The 14817-nt window shown below is 40.2% G+C and overlaps 1 protein-coding gene across 1 annotated transcript; it reads right to left on the reverse strand.

Annotated features, from left to right (window-relative positions):
* Positions 1–2419: 2419 nt before the first annotated feature.
* Positions 2420–14435, reverse strand: parn (poly(A)-specific ribonuclease (deadenylation nuclease)). Its single transcript, XM_003457760.5, has 26 exons — positions 14278–14435; positions 13955–14032; positions 13784–13863; positions 13541–13608; positions 12071–12152; positions 11840–11900; positions 9045–9213; positions 8813–8875; positions 8682–8720; positions 8560–8602; positions 8391–8471; positions 8218–8274; positions 7950–8027; positions 7794–7837; positions 7645–7687; positions 6616–6691; positions 6416–6526; positions 6270–6339; positions 6119–6174; positions 5773–5859; positions 5612–5686; positions 5344–5512; positions 5091–5215; positions 4631–4688; positions 4385–4545; positions 2420–3368 (listed from the first exon to the last, which is right to left on the reverse strand). The coding sequence occupies exons 1-26, from the start codon at positions 14294–14296 to the stop codon at positions 3322–3324; spliced, it is 2040 nt and encodes a 679-aa protein (XP_003457808.1). The 5' UTR covers positions 14297–14435; the 3' UTR covers positions 2420–3321.
* Between the last annotated feature and the right edge of the window lie 382 nt (positions 14436–14817).

Below are 14817 nucleotides of genomic sequence, written 5' to 3' on the forward strand. Positions count from 1 at the left end.
GTGAAGAGAGAGCTGAGTGTAAAAGCGAAGCTCTCAATTTACCGGTTGATCTACGCCCCTATGGAAATTGGCCTCTCCCTTAGAGATAGGGTGAGAGGTTCGGCCATTCGGGAGGGGCTCAGAGTAGAGCCGCTGCTCCTTCACATCGAAAGAAGCCAGCTGAGGTGGTTCGGGCATCTGACAAGGATGCCTCCTGGGCAAGGTTTTCCGGGCATGTCCCACCGGGAGGAGGCCCCGGGCAAGACCCTGGACACGCTGGAGAGATTATATCTCTCGGCTGGCCTGGGAACGCCTTGGTGTTCCCCCGGATAAGCTGGAGGAGGTGGCTGGGGAGAGGGAGGTCTGGGCTTCTCTGCTTGGGCTGCTGCCCCCGCGACCCGGCTCCGGATAAGCGGAAGAAAATGGATGGATGGATGAATATTATTGTGCTTATAATATAGGGCACTTTGGATGTTGTACTTAAAAGGGATTACATTTACAGACTAAAATTACACATTAAAGCAGTTCTTCTGCGACAGAGTGTAAACATTTATAAGCCAAACCTGCATATAAATATAAAGGTCATTGCATATAAAATCAATCAATCAGTGCCTCTTATCTGATTCCCTCAGAGATAGCTGATGTTTTTGTGATACAGAAACTTTAGCATATTTAATGAAACCATGCATGTCTGAATTGCAGGCCCTACAGTACAAAGTTATGCTGCAAAATGTCTTTGGAATATATCCACACAGGTTGAAAAAGGTTGAGCATCAGCGTCTGACTGATCGAGGCCCTCCTCTGAACCTCTATCAGGATGTAAAATTGTTTAATCAGTGTTGTATGTTCAAAATAATAGATCCCAGAAATAATATAGAACATGTGAGCGCCAATGTAGTTTCTTCATTTCACATTTGCAGAGTTAAAGAAATGATTCTGTTAGAAGAAAAGGAATCACAGCTAGAAAAATGACCCTGGTATCAATATAGGTATGAAAATGCCACTTATCACAAATTTATCCATCCATCCACTTTCTTCTGCTTAAGCATTTCAGGGTCTCTCCTGAGGAGAGAGGTCAGGTACACCATGGACAGGTCACCAGTCTGCTGTATGGTGACACGGCCCTTGAAAATTTGCACAAAATGAATTTTTTGTATTCTTCAGTGAATTATCAGAAAAAGATAGAACAGTCAGGGTACCAGTGCTTGTTCGTGCTCCATGCAGAGGTGCCGCTTCCCAACAAAACAGCGGTGAGTGGATTGGATAATAACCATAAATATATTAATATAATAGGCTGCAAAGTAGTTAGCACTGTTGCCTCACAGCAAGAGGATCATTGGTTTGAATCGACCATTTGGCCGGAGCCTCTCTGTGTGTAGTTTGTATGTTCTGAATGGTTGTCTGCCTCTGTGTTGGCAACAGACTGTCAAGCTGCCCAAGGTGTACTCCACCTATCATCTTAAGGTAGCTCCACCGCTCTGAATTGCATAAATAGAACAGAATGCATGGATATTAAATATGATGGCATGTAAATGCAGCCAGTAGAGAAGAGGAACTTCCACCAGCATCACATTATTTCTTTTGTACACTTTGATGTTCAGCATTAGTTAATTTAGCCAGCAGGGCAGTAATCCCTTTCATCAGGGTCAGAGGGACAGGACGGGCTCCCTGCAACTTTCTTCCAAACGCCTCAACAAACACAATCAAGTCCATGTCACAGACATTACATTGCTGCCGTTTTATTACAGAGTCTAATATATTCCATGATGCTGATGTCCAACACTTCAGATTTAACTGTGCTCTCAGAGCTCAAATGTTTATTTACACTTAAAAGTGGCACCTGCACTTAAAAACCCAAAAGACAAATATTCAATACAGTGCCATGTACTTAAGGAATGAAGGCACAATTTTGTAAGGCTTTAACAAATGTACTGAAAAAAAACAGAAGAAACAAAAAAACAAAACAAAACAAAACAAAACAAAACCCTCAACTGACTGTGAAGGCCTTGTGGCATTTGAATGATTTCACATTTAAAAGACCTGCAAGCTGGACAGATAGCACAAGAATCAACACGACTTCCAATTTTCCATTTAGGCTCCAGAATTTCCCCTCTTCCCCCTCTGGGAGCAGTTTCAAGCCTTCCACCACCTCAGCATCCTCCTATAGGCTGCAGGGTATATACACAGAAATTGAGTGGAATGTTTAAAAACGTGGGAGGACCTTGAAGCCGAGTCACCAAATTAAATTCCTCTGCTATAATAAATAATTTCAGGCATGTTTTCCCCACTCTGCTACATCAAAACTAATCAGAAGTAGTCAATTTAATCATAAGGAATGTAAGCAAAGCTTGGGGTTTTAACAGGACACATAACAGAGCCTCTAAAGTAGATGAATATTTGATCTATTTAACAAGTGTTTAAGAAAAGGAGACAAAAACAATTAGTAAGAAACATTCTTTAATTTTTTCCCCCTTTTCCAAGGAAATATTCAAGGATTTTTAAACTTTATCTCATACAAAAATGTATACGTCATCTTAACGCTTACACCTTTTGCATCAGAACATACTCAGACTGCTGAAGGTTGACACAGTTACAAAACATTCAACACAAAAAGGTAAAGAAAAATCATTTCTGTACAAAAAGAAAGAAAAGAAAAAATACAAGCACCTCTCATGAAAGGTCAAAATGCCACCAATAATAAATATCACATTATCATTGATAAGCTTCTATGATAAAACTGGAGAAGTTGATAGATCTTTTTCTTTTTTAAAAATGGAAAAAATATTGGACTGCATTAAAATACTAAATAACCCTGACTTTGTAAACTATAGGACCTGTCAAGCGGTATCTCACAATTTATGACTCACAGGGATACAAAGACTGGAGAAAAATGTACATCTCCCTCACATGCACGCACACACACACACACACACACAAATATAAGACTGACTACAGGTATCCGTCATTAAAACTTGCAAATGTTTCCAAAGTGACAACGTGGATGTGGTGGCAGATACCAGTCTGAACACATCAGAGAATAAATGAACAATAATTTCGATATTAAAGATCTGGTGGTACATCTGTGTGTGTTTACCCAGAAGAGTTGCCTGCTCCTCTGATGTAGGATCAAAATATGGCAGCTGCTGTTATGGCTTGTGTTCTCTGTCAGTAGTCCAGTTATGTAGCTTGGCTGGTAGCTATGGACACGGTATCCACAGCTGTTGGATGAACAAATGAATATAGTACTGTACGACCTTGAAGGAGAATATCCCAAGTGCTTAGGAAGAGAGACTGTGCAGGAGCCCAGTATGAGACAGCGGCCTCTACATGCTTCACCTCTCGCTACCAGACTTCTGGGACTTCGAACAGTGTTGGTGTAGATTCAGCACCTGCACAGGAGAGAGACACACATTTTTCACATGACAAAAAACCCACAAACATGCTTCCAGTGTCTACATTCACCAGGTCATATTAAACAGTATATGATAAATGTACAGTTTTATTTTTTACCATTAGTCCTCCCCTTCCCTAAACTGCCATGTAATCCCTTACTAACATCCTCAGGCTGTTGTGAACCCTTACATTCTCATCTAATTTCAGCTTTCACAAATGAGACTCCCAGCAACAAAGAAAAAAAAACCCATAGTCCAAGTATATTTGGTGACTATATTATTTCTGTGAGATCAACTACAAGCAGATCTCCTTTGTCAAGTATTCCCTACCTGATCCCCACCATATTTCAGTTTCTCCCAAAATATTCACCTGGAATGTCAAAAAGATGGCATAAAGGCGCCCCCAGTGCCATTTCTCGGCCTCCTGCGGTATCAGTTTCATAAGCCTACGTCACCCAGTTTAAGTTATTCCATTCACAGAATTTTCAGAAAACTTGACCTCTGACCTTGAGGTCAAGGCCACTGGGATTCAAACTTGCCTGAGATTTTTTGTAAATACACCTATGGTCTCAGTCTGGAACTCCTATTTTGCCCTGTTCAAGTTATTGCAGACACGCAGACACACACACACGCACACACACACACACACACACACACACACACACACACACAATATTAGGCTTTTATGTTGTGGCTAATCAGTGCATGTTGAGAAGATATTTAGTTTGTCTTATTTCTATCTAGGATAAAAGAAGGAGTAGAGTTAACTAAGGAAAATGCGCAGCTAAGCTGATTTTAGCTACACATCTTTATATTTGACAACACTACAAAGAGCCCAAAGCAGCGAGTCAGCCTGAATCTGACCTGGTCCTGTTTTTACTTCCAGAACATCTAAATGTGACGATGAACCATTACAAAACCAAAACCCCCCCCCCAAAAAAACAAAACACGTTATGAGGAGAATCTTTGTTCCAGGTCTGTAAGTAGGTTAATGGACCGTATCAAAAACGCACCTTCAGATTTCTTTTTCTTGTTCTTTTGACCCTTCCTTTTGTGTACCGTTGGAGTTTGTTGCCAAGTGACAGTCCCCTCAGCCTCATTGCCTGGATTTGTACCCTCGGGGCTTTTCTCATCATCAGGGGCTGGACTTAGCCCAGGTGAATCTGATAGATCCCTGCAGAACACAGCAACCATAAGAGGCTTAAATCACAACAAACATGACAACAGTGGCAGCGTAAATGATGGCTGCTTTTACTTACGTCGTCTTCAGCCATCCCTCGGATGTCTTACTCTCGACAGCTTTAGTATTTGCCGCATCTATAAAACAGTGACAACAGTGCACAAGACCCAAGATTATAGCTCAGAGTATTCATTATCATTTAATGGGACACAGCGTGTGTGTAGAAAATGCATTAAGACAGAGCTTTTATTAGTATATACACTCCCTCACTATTCAGCATAAATATCTTTGGGAGTAGTGTCAAAGTCATTTGACATCTCTGCTTTGGAGCAGGTGAATATTACTAAAATTACACAAATCTAGCACTAGAGTACCCAGGCTTGCTTAACTTTAACTCCTTGGCAGTGATGATCATTCACCATGCCACCTGCTCTCATCCTCTGCTAAGTACTTTCCTAGGGGAACCCTGCTGCATACTACCACACTGAAGACAACCCCCCCCAAAAAAACAGTACAAATGAACACACGTATTGACACACCATCAGTTTTCATCTTCTTGGTGCCTGTGGTATCTGGGTAAGAGTAGTGACTCCAGCCATCTGTAATTTGAGCATCATCAGCTCCCTGCTCTCCCTGCATGGGACTGATGCTTCGCTTCCTCATCCTACAACAGCAGAAGAATATTTCATGTAAACACAACCTGTGAAAATCTGAAGAAAATACTACAGAAGGGAAAAATGGACAGAATTTCATCAGGAAATGTACAACGTGACGCATTCATTGCACGAGCACCTGGAATATCCAAATCCAGAAGTAGTGGAGCAGGTGTAGTGAGGCTTCACCCAACTGTCCTCTCCCCATGTTTTGGTTGTCTGCTTCTCCTTTTCCTGCTGCTTTCCCTGGATGTACTCTGCATATGTCTGGATCTTGTAGCTCTCTGCATAGCGGCTGGTGTTCATAGCTGTGTTTATTAAAACAAAAGAAAAAAAAAAAAGCACAGTTTAAAACATTTATGAAAGATTACTTACTACTTTGTGATTAGCTAAAGCATCACACTCACCTATCTGTACCTGGTCCGTCTGACTTAGGGACACAAAGGCAGACGTGTCGTCTATCCATGAAACCTGGATGTTCCCTGAATAGATAAAGAGCAGAGGGTAAAGATTAAGAATGGCTAATATCTGTTTAAAAGAAGAATTAATGGGCTAAATCGTGACGTACCAAAGGCACTAAAGAGCTGGTAGAGGTCACTAGTCTTCCATTCTTTTGGGAAGGTGACGTACAGGACATGGTCTCTCTTGGGTTGCACTATGCAAGAAGGAGGGAAGAAAGACAAACATGTGGACAAGCTGCAGTTTGAATTTGTACCAAGCATATTTTATGTTTGAAACTTAAGTTTGTGTATTGTGTTAGTTCGCTTCTAGAGCTGCTTCACTTTACTTTGGTTTAATACCACCGCAGCTCTAAGAAATGCTAAATATTTAAGATTTGGTCTCGCTTTGTCCAAACCAAGATAATATAATAGTCTATTAGTGACAGTCATGTTGTGTTGCAGTACTTTACTCACAATCTGGTCCTGTGATGTTGAGGTAGGGTATATCTATAATCCTCATCAGAAAAAGCCTTAACGACAGAAAACAAAAGTATTAAAAGGTTTTATTAAAATAAACATGTAAATCAAAATAAAACACTTAAAGCAAATCAATGAAATCACGTACTTATTGAAGAAAGGCTCAATTAATTTGGAACGAGCTGAGATGTATGCTTTGGGCGGAGTCAAGAAAGAACCTGTAAAGGGAAACGACCAAGTTTAAAATCAAATATCTGAACTGAAACTTTCTGTGTGAAAAGAATCAGTTATTACCCAGATAGTTGGCCATGGCGATGAAACAAAGGCCAGTGATGTAGGCATCATAACCCGCCTCATGGAGCTGCTCCTGGGCTGTGTCATAGCTGGGGAAGCCCTCTGCCGTTTCTGAGAACAGCAGCACAGAGACGAAAGTGTGTCAGCGGGGTTTCCGAACAGTCACTGCATTTCAGACAGAGTCTGCTTTATTTACTCACCAACTTGTGGTGACTTGAAGGGGCTCTCCTTCAGCTGTTTCTCCAACTCTGCCAGAGAAGTATTTGTGATCAATTCCTGAAATGTAAAAGAACATGCCATTATCGCCCTGATCACTTATAATTTACAACAAATCACAAATTATATCTTCAGGTGATTGGAGGGCTCTAGCCACTTGTACCATCACAGTATAATTAGACCTAATTACATAAACTGTCTTAATAAGCCCTACTTAAAATCATAATCAGCTTTTGTGGTCAAGTATGTTGACACCAGAGAAATTAAAGCACGGGAGCTCCTAAAGTACTTACAGAGCAGCGGGGAATTTACAGGTTGACACAGACTTAGTGGACACTAATCTCAAACAAACACATCAGAAGGATGCAGGGATGACATGTTTGAATGTTACAAGCTTTGTTTCCATTTGTATTTTGAGCTCTCTTGACTAATTGGATATCAGCAGAATTTTAACAGTGTGTAGGCAAATGTTGTTATTAATGCTACTGTTACTACCAAAACTGCAGGTCAGCTCAATAACAATATGAATCATACTGGCACTTGTTTAGAGTTTGGAAAGGATAACCCAGAGACGTTGCCACTCGGGACTCAGCAGGCAATGCAGCCATCATACTGGGTAACAGTGTTAACCTTTCAGGGAGACTGTTGCCCAAGTGACATCTGAAATGATCTTAGATAAAGACTTCAAGGTAACTGCCCACATCCAGGAAAAACAGCCTACATGGAGCAGAAGACGAATTGAATTTTGAACTCTGTCCAATTAAGATCGAGTTTTAAAATTCATAAACAGTTACTGGCTTATAAAATAGGAAATCATAGCCCAGATATTGGCTGGCTGTAGCAGAAGGCCTGAAAAATGGGCCTCATGAGGGTAAGTCAGCAGTTCAGCTGATGGGTTCACAGATAGAAAGTAAACAAAACATAAATTAGCGTTACCCACCCACCCCCCATCTTTTCAATACATCTTAGTGACCAACAGCGATCCACTAAAAGCACTTAAGCAAATGATTTACCTTAAATGGCTGAGTGGAAGCCATCAATTTGGTGTCTAGAAGTCTGCAAGTAAATAAATAAATCCATTAAAACAAACAAGCAAAAAAAACCAAACAAATTCATGTAAAACCCCTGCTGTAATGACAAAAAACAAATTTAACAACATTACCTTGGGAAGACGCACATCGTAACTTCTTTAAAGTCTTGAAGATCCTAAAAAGAGTACGACCTTAAATAATGCATACATCTCATACCAAGCTTGAAACTGCCATTTCTTGTACCAAAAATGCATTTTAGCTCCATATTTAAAATATGCACAACATACCTCAGGCAGAGGGCAGTAAAACTGATGGATGGTGTGCATCACATCCAAGAGCATGTTGTGGCCAACAACCAGTTTACCCTGCAAGTCAGAAGGAATGGTTCCATAAATGTCACATTTATGGAGGCAAATTTAAAATTTTTTCTAAAAAAGCAACACTATAGAAAAAAAAATTATTTAGCAAACAAAACTTTGCTCACAAAGTTGAATATTGGTATAAAGCCTCAGTCTATATTAGTGTATAAATCTGTAAGTGAAAAACTAGACTTACAGACTTTGAGATGGCATGGATGACTCTGGAGAAACCGACAGCATCATTTAGCTCCTCCTGTCAGGGGGAGGTGATTCAGTTCTGTTAGTTTTATAAATGCACAAAGCTACAACATGTTTTTCTGAATTTCATACAAGCTTGACAATTAGCACAAGAAACATTTGATAGCTTGCCTGCTCTCTCTCTAGTTTCTGCTGCTCCCTCCGCTTCCTCTCCTCCTCATCAACTTTACTGATTTGTATGTATCGCTCCTTCTGCAAAGACAAAATTTACTTCCAAATTTTCACATAACAAAAAAAAAAAAAGTGAAAAAACAGCTTCACAAACAAAATATAAGCATACCTTTTCTGTTTCCACAGTTTCCACGTGCAGGCCCTTTGGAAACCTGTAGGAACAAGACAAATGTTAATCTTTAAGCCAAGCAAGACGGTCAAAGCAAAGACAGGGCTTTAAGCAACACTCACTTCCAGTTCAGCGTCTGGTATATCAGCTTTCTCTGAAATCTGGTAAACAAAAGTAGAAATAAAATGAAATATACATGGTGAAAACCAAAGTTCAGGGTAGATGCAGCTTTTCTAGAAAAGCGTCCAGTTACCCAGTGCATGGTTCCAGGTCCAAAGTCTTCTCAGAGTTACCCAAGAGGGCCTCAACCTTCTCGCTGTAGTGGAAACAAAACAAAAATGACTGTAGAGTACTCAAAAGCAAACAATGTTTCCTTTGTGGCTTCCTTGACCAATACACCACCAAGGACAGCAACCAAAAGCTAAAACATGATCAAAGAACTCATTTGATGCTGTAAAGAAAACAACACCTGAAGCAGCACTTACACAACTTTGTTGATGAAATCTTTATGTTCCTCGGGTACATGTGAAGAGCCTTTGGAGGATGATGGGGAGATAAAGGATGGTGTCCCTACACCATTAGCATGCTGATTCCTCCTCTCCTCTGTCTGCTCTCTCAGCTGGGCTTCCTCTTCCTGATTTAGGTAGGGGATTCCTTTAAAATACCACAAAGCCTCGTTTTTAAACTTTGCATAGTGACCTGGAGCTTATCGCGCTGCTTGTACAAACATGGAATGTGTATCCAGATGAGGTTTAATGCACTTAATATAATGCAACCAATTCATCCCAACTGCATTTGTGGGAGGCCAGGTAGCAGCAGTCACGCTATTGTGCACGGCTGGTCCACTGCTTGCCTGGGACGTGCAATGTTTGTTGACAAATCAGCCGTCTGTGCCAAACTAATTTGCACATTGAGATTAGATGAAATTGCAGGCACACAATTGAGACAGAAAGAATGCAACGTGAAAATAGAGAGAGACCCACGGGTTGTTGATTAACATGATTCAAGCAGGGTTCACTGGGCGTAAATTGGGTGTAGTTGTAATGTGTGGTTTGTGCTCTGGAGTGTACGCTAAGTGACAAGAAAACGTTTCAGCAATGGGCCACATTCACAATGTGTGCACAGAAACATTTGTGCTTGAATTTGTTCGTACTCGATGAATGAATTGAAGATGACCGCAGACCATACATATAAACAGATGAAGACTTAGCAGTCTAAGAAAATGTACTCAATTCTTTCAAATGAGCACTGCTTTTACTACAACATTATTGTTACAGCTTTCTAAAAATCACCATAACCCCCCCCCCCCCAAAAAAAAGGCTCAGAATTACAATCAAATACGATTCATTGAGTAATACTATAAAGAATTCAACACAAATTCTTTGCTTCCTTTAACACAACACTCTGTAGCCCATCCCCCCCCCAAAAAACCCCCAAACCACTGATAACAACAGTAACAGTGACAATGACGCCGTTGCAGTTTAACGTGCAGCTGGAGACTGTTTACACACAGCGAAGAGCAAAGAGGTGGAGTCATCACCAAGACAGTGAGAAACTGTTTCTAGTGTCCAAAACAGCAGTGCCATTCCTGTAATCACCATTGAAACCTTTACTGGGAAGAAGCTAGTGGGAGTCCATAAAAGCACCTGATCAACAAACATAAAGCAAACTATGCAGTGATCTCTAAAGAGGAGCACGGTGTGTGCTAGACCAGATTCATTTCAAGGCTTTTGTGAAATTTTTCAGATTAAAATACAAAATATTTTACCCATTAAATTAAATTGCATTAATATTTAAATATAGAAATGAAAGCTTTTTCACAAACCAATAATTTTTTTAAAAAAAAATTGATTTTCAGCAGCACAGAAACTTGGCATCAAAGCACAAAGCAAACTTCAGAATGCTGATATGCTCCCTTTTCTTCACTGCAGCCATCACATTCTCCTTTAAAGGCTTACAGACACAAACCCACTCGTCCGTTTATAGAAACTCAAACATGAACACACAACAAATCTGCCTCATCCAGGAGATAGAACTCTGCCAGAGAGTACTTTACAGTACAGTGGTCCCTCGCTTTAACGCGGTTCACCTTTCCCGGAATTTTTGTTTGCATTTTTGCTTTTTAAATATTTTTTTTTTTTGATTTATTATTTTATAAACAGCGCATCGTGTTCTGCGTCCTGATTGATTGGCTGTAGACCATTGTCAATCTCGTGCCGTGTCTCCTGTCCAGTACAGAATGCGTTCAGCTTGTCAAATTTACATACATCTTCGATCGCTAGCAGTGTGACTCTGAAGTGCTGTACTGTATGTTTGTAAGTTTTCTCCCCAACAAACACAACAATGTCGACAAAACATTTTGCACCTGCGGTAGCACCCAAAATGCAGGGGAAAAGAAAAGTTGGACTTCTGGACATGCTAAAGGGAGGTAGAAGTTACTGTATGTTTCGGACCTTAAGGCACACTGGATTATAAGGCACATTAAGCGAATTTAACATGGCACCTTACTTCAGTCAAAGGGTTTATTTTCTGTTTGTTTTCCTGACAGATGTTTTATGCAGTTAAACAATGTCTAAAATGGAAACTAAATAATTAGTTCATTTTGAAAGAGCTGCCCAATGCAACATACAGATGAAGATACATTTCACCATCCTTTCCTTAACTGGATGATGGTGCCTTGATGAGTGTTTATTTTATGGTTAATCTTATTATCATTTATTAAAAATGACTTCCATCAGTGCTGGGTGTCACCGCTTATGTAACTTTGTTTAATTAGTTTCTAGTATTCCACAGATGCTGAAGGACATGGATGTTTTTCAGTAACTGCTGTGTTTCTCTTTGGAGGCTGACCATCATCATTCCTGTGGAAACTTATTTTAAAGCTGCACCTCTTCTGGCTTCCTCCTCAAACCCTTATTTCAGCTTCTTAAGCTGGACGACTTCTGCTCTTCCCCCCCCTTTGCAGTACAGGCTTCTCCCTCACCTCAAAGTACAAAGGTTTTCATTTATATTGTATATTGTAAAAGGCTGCTGACGTAGAATGATTCTGATTCACTGACATACCCACGGTGGCAAGAAAACTGGCCAGAGCACATGGTTCATAAATCTGATGGCAATCTTGTGCATGCACTCCACCATAACTGCTATAAAGTAGAAGCAGAAAACCCTTTATAGCTTTTATGAGTAATTATATATTAAGTCTAGTGGCCAAGTAATCACAGTGAGCTTCCATTTTAAGATTTTTGTATAACAATAGATATAACTGCTTTTTTGCACTCACCGTGACAGAACACCTTGTTGAAGTCAAATCCCTGACTGGCCAGGAAGTCGATACTGGAACTCTGAAATGACAAAATGTGTTTGTGTTCATACTTTTATTAAAGCTGTCTGCAGCTGAACCAGCATTTCATGAAGCACCATTTTAAACCATCTAAATCTCTCCGAATCCAAAAGGTCATATCCCAGTTGCTTATTAAGAAGCAATTCAATAATCTTGAGGAACAATACTCACTTGACAGATGAACTTTATGTCAGGAGATGTCCTGTTGAACGGTTTAGGGAATATATAAAAGTTAAAGGGCTTTGTGATGTACCTGCAGAGGAAGGAAATGGGGAGTCGGGGGGTGGGGGAGAGAAATAATTTAAGTTCCTGGGAGTTTATTGCAATAACCTGCAGACATACATATGGTTCACCCCCAATAGCAGAATTGCTACCCTAAAACCCATTAACAGTATTTGGATTGTTTTTAATTGGAATAAAAACAGACTGACTAATTGAAACAACTGAGACTAGACCTCAAACCCGCTGCAACACCAATGAGTTCTTGGACACCTATCATCAACTCATTATCCCTCGAAAGCCTAGCAGGAGTAATCCCTTGAAGCTCTTTCTTGAACTGAGCAGTTTCTGTCATTTTTCAGGCCTGTTTATAGAACCTCCAGTCATTTAGGTGCTGATCATTGCTTCCAGTACTTTACATCTTTTAAGCCCCACAGGGAGACTGGGCTTCAATTATGCATTGCTACAATCACTGACAAATATTTTGCAAGGTATACAGACACACACAAAAATTACAGTGTCTTCAGGACCAGGATTTAACATGATCTCACATGCACAAATGCACAGAGAACTAAGTGGTTTAAACTGTATGCATCACAAAAGTTAACCAAACGATGGCTCAATAGGCCAAAATAGGACATCAACCTCCTTGTAAGTAGAAATAAATGAGGAAAACTAGGAATAGGATGAATTGATGACTAAAAACAAAAAAAAACAAAAAAATGCCTGCACCTATGTCAATCTATGAGATTCTGACTACACTCTGCAAGTAGTTGATTTGAATACCTGCTTATGCAATCAGCAAAACATTGACCAGTTTCCCTGATTTATCACAGTTATACTCTGTATTACCGGAAAGAGAAGCCAGTTACGCAACAGCAGACCGGCTTCATCTTTTATTGCCATATTGATGCACCAGAGTTGCTTTGAAGACAGCACCTGACTGAGTGGTCACAGGCCTGGTCCCCACCTTCAAAGTAACCATATCAAAAGCAACAAGCCTAATATTACTGGAAAGAGTTGCTTTAATTTTTGTCTCCGACCACCTCTTTCCCTAAACAGATTATGATAATGTGCCTAGAAACTGCACTATCCCAGACACTCATTTGAAATGGTACAAAGCAATGGGCATGTAGTAAGCCTGGAGGCTTTTGGGCCTAATTGTGGGCAGTGATCCATTTCATAATCCGGCTTTAAGTGTGAGAATGCCCAAGGAGGAGAACATCAGTAGATAAGTCTGAATCTAAAACAGTATGCCTACACTTGACCAGAGGCCATCTGTGGTGTATGCATATGGTGCACTTCAATGTAAAGGACCACAACCCAGCAAACTAATGGGAGTCCAGTAATTTGTTAGTCATTTTCGTGTTTCACCAATTAGAATAACACATTTAGTGTATTAAACAAACAGATACCACTCACTTTGACTTTGCCTGGTCGTACTTGAAGGTACACAAACCAAACTGGAACAAGAGGAAGTCCATGGAATGCTGCAGGCATGGAGAGAAACACATGTTAACACGTTCAAACACGATAAACTGTAAAGTGAAAGTGTTCAAGCTACTGCAGGACCATAAAGAAAGTAGAGGATCCCACTAGAATTGTGTGTATGGAGGATGCGACATTATTTAATATGCATAAACTGCGTTTCTCGACGTTGCTAACCTTTTTAAGCTTCGTGTATCGCTCTTCCGGTGTGTCCAGTCCATTGGTTAGTGCACTGACATTAGGACCGTCGCTTATCCCTTTAAAATAAACAATTAAAAAAATTTCAGTTTCCACACATAATGCTGGGGACTTCAATCCTAACGTCTGCTATAGCTCTGACACGGATACCTGAAAATTCCCCATCGATGGCAAGGAAGTCAGCCTCTTCTATCGCGCTGTACACAGTGTTTAAGCAGTCTTTATAATCTGAGAGAAGGAAAAAGTCAGTCAGTATCAGAACGCTAGCACAATGCTAGCCAGCATTCGAACCCACTGCAGCTATCAAGCTAGCTAGGTAGCTTGCTCGCAGGCAGCACTCACACTGGGATGTTCATTTTCAGTCTGGTCAGTACTAAATATTTTTCATACCACTAGTCTGTTTCATCCTATCGTGAAATGTATGGTGAAACAAAAACTCCGTAAATCGCTGAAAACGGTGTCTGGCTACTTACTTTTCCGTGTAACCTCCATCCCTACACAATGACTGGACCCGGCTGACAGCTACCGTTAGCTAGCCTTCGTCAATTGGCTTTTAACCCGTTTGACATACACTTCCGGCGGCGGTGCCGCAGCACGAAGTACCGGTGTCGCGGTCAGGCATCTTTGTAGCTTTTGAGCTGAAAGAGATTTAATTGACAATAATAAAATGACATTATTTAAAATAAATGTTCCAGTTTTTTAATGAAGGCTTTGGGGCATATTTGTAGAGTAACACTTAAAACACGATTTTGCAATTTATTGCAGCTGTTCAGTTATTTTCCTTAATTTATCCTTAATTTTATTTCCCTTTTAAATTCCATTTCTTTTTCATATTTAATATTTTCTGTAAAGTTTGAATAGATCTATCAGATTTAAAAAAAAAAAAAAAAAAAAATCCTACTAGAAGCAAATCTCTACAAAATCGACAGCCATCTTGAAACGCCTACAGCTACTAATCTGGGCAGTTCTCCAGGATTTCTGAAGGTCTTTCAAAGGTTTTTTTGTGGACACTG

Source organism: Oreochromis niloticus, linkage group LG6 (genome assembly GCF_001858045.2).
Source record: "Oreochromis niloticus isolate F11D_XX linkage group LG6, O_niloticus_UMD_NMBU, whole genome shotgun sequence".
Lineage (NCBI taxonomy): Eukaryota > Metazoa > Chordata > Actinopteri > Cichliformes > Cichlidae > Oreochromis > Oreochromis niloticus.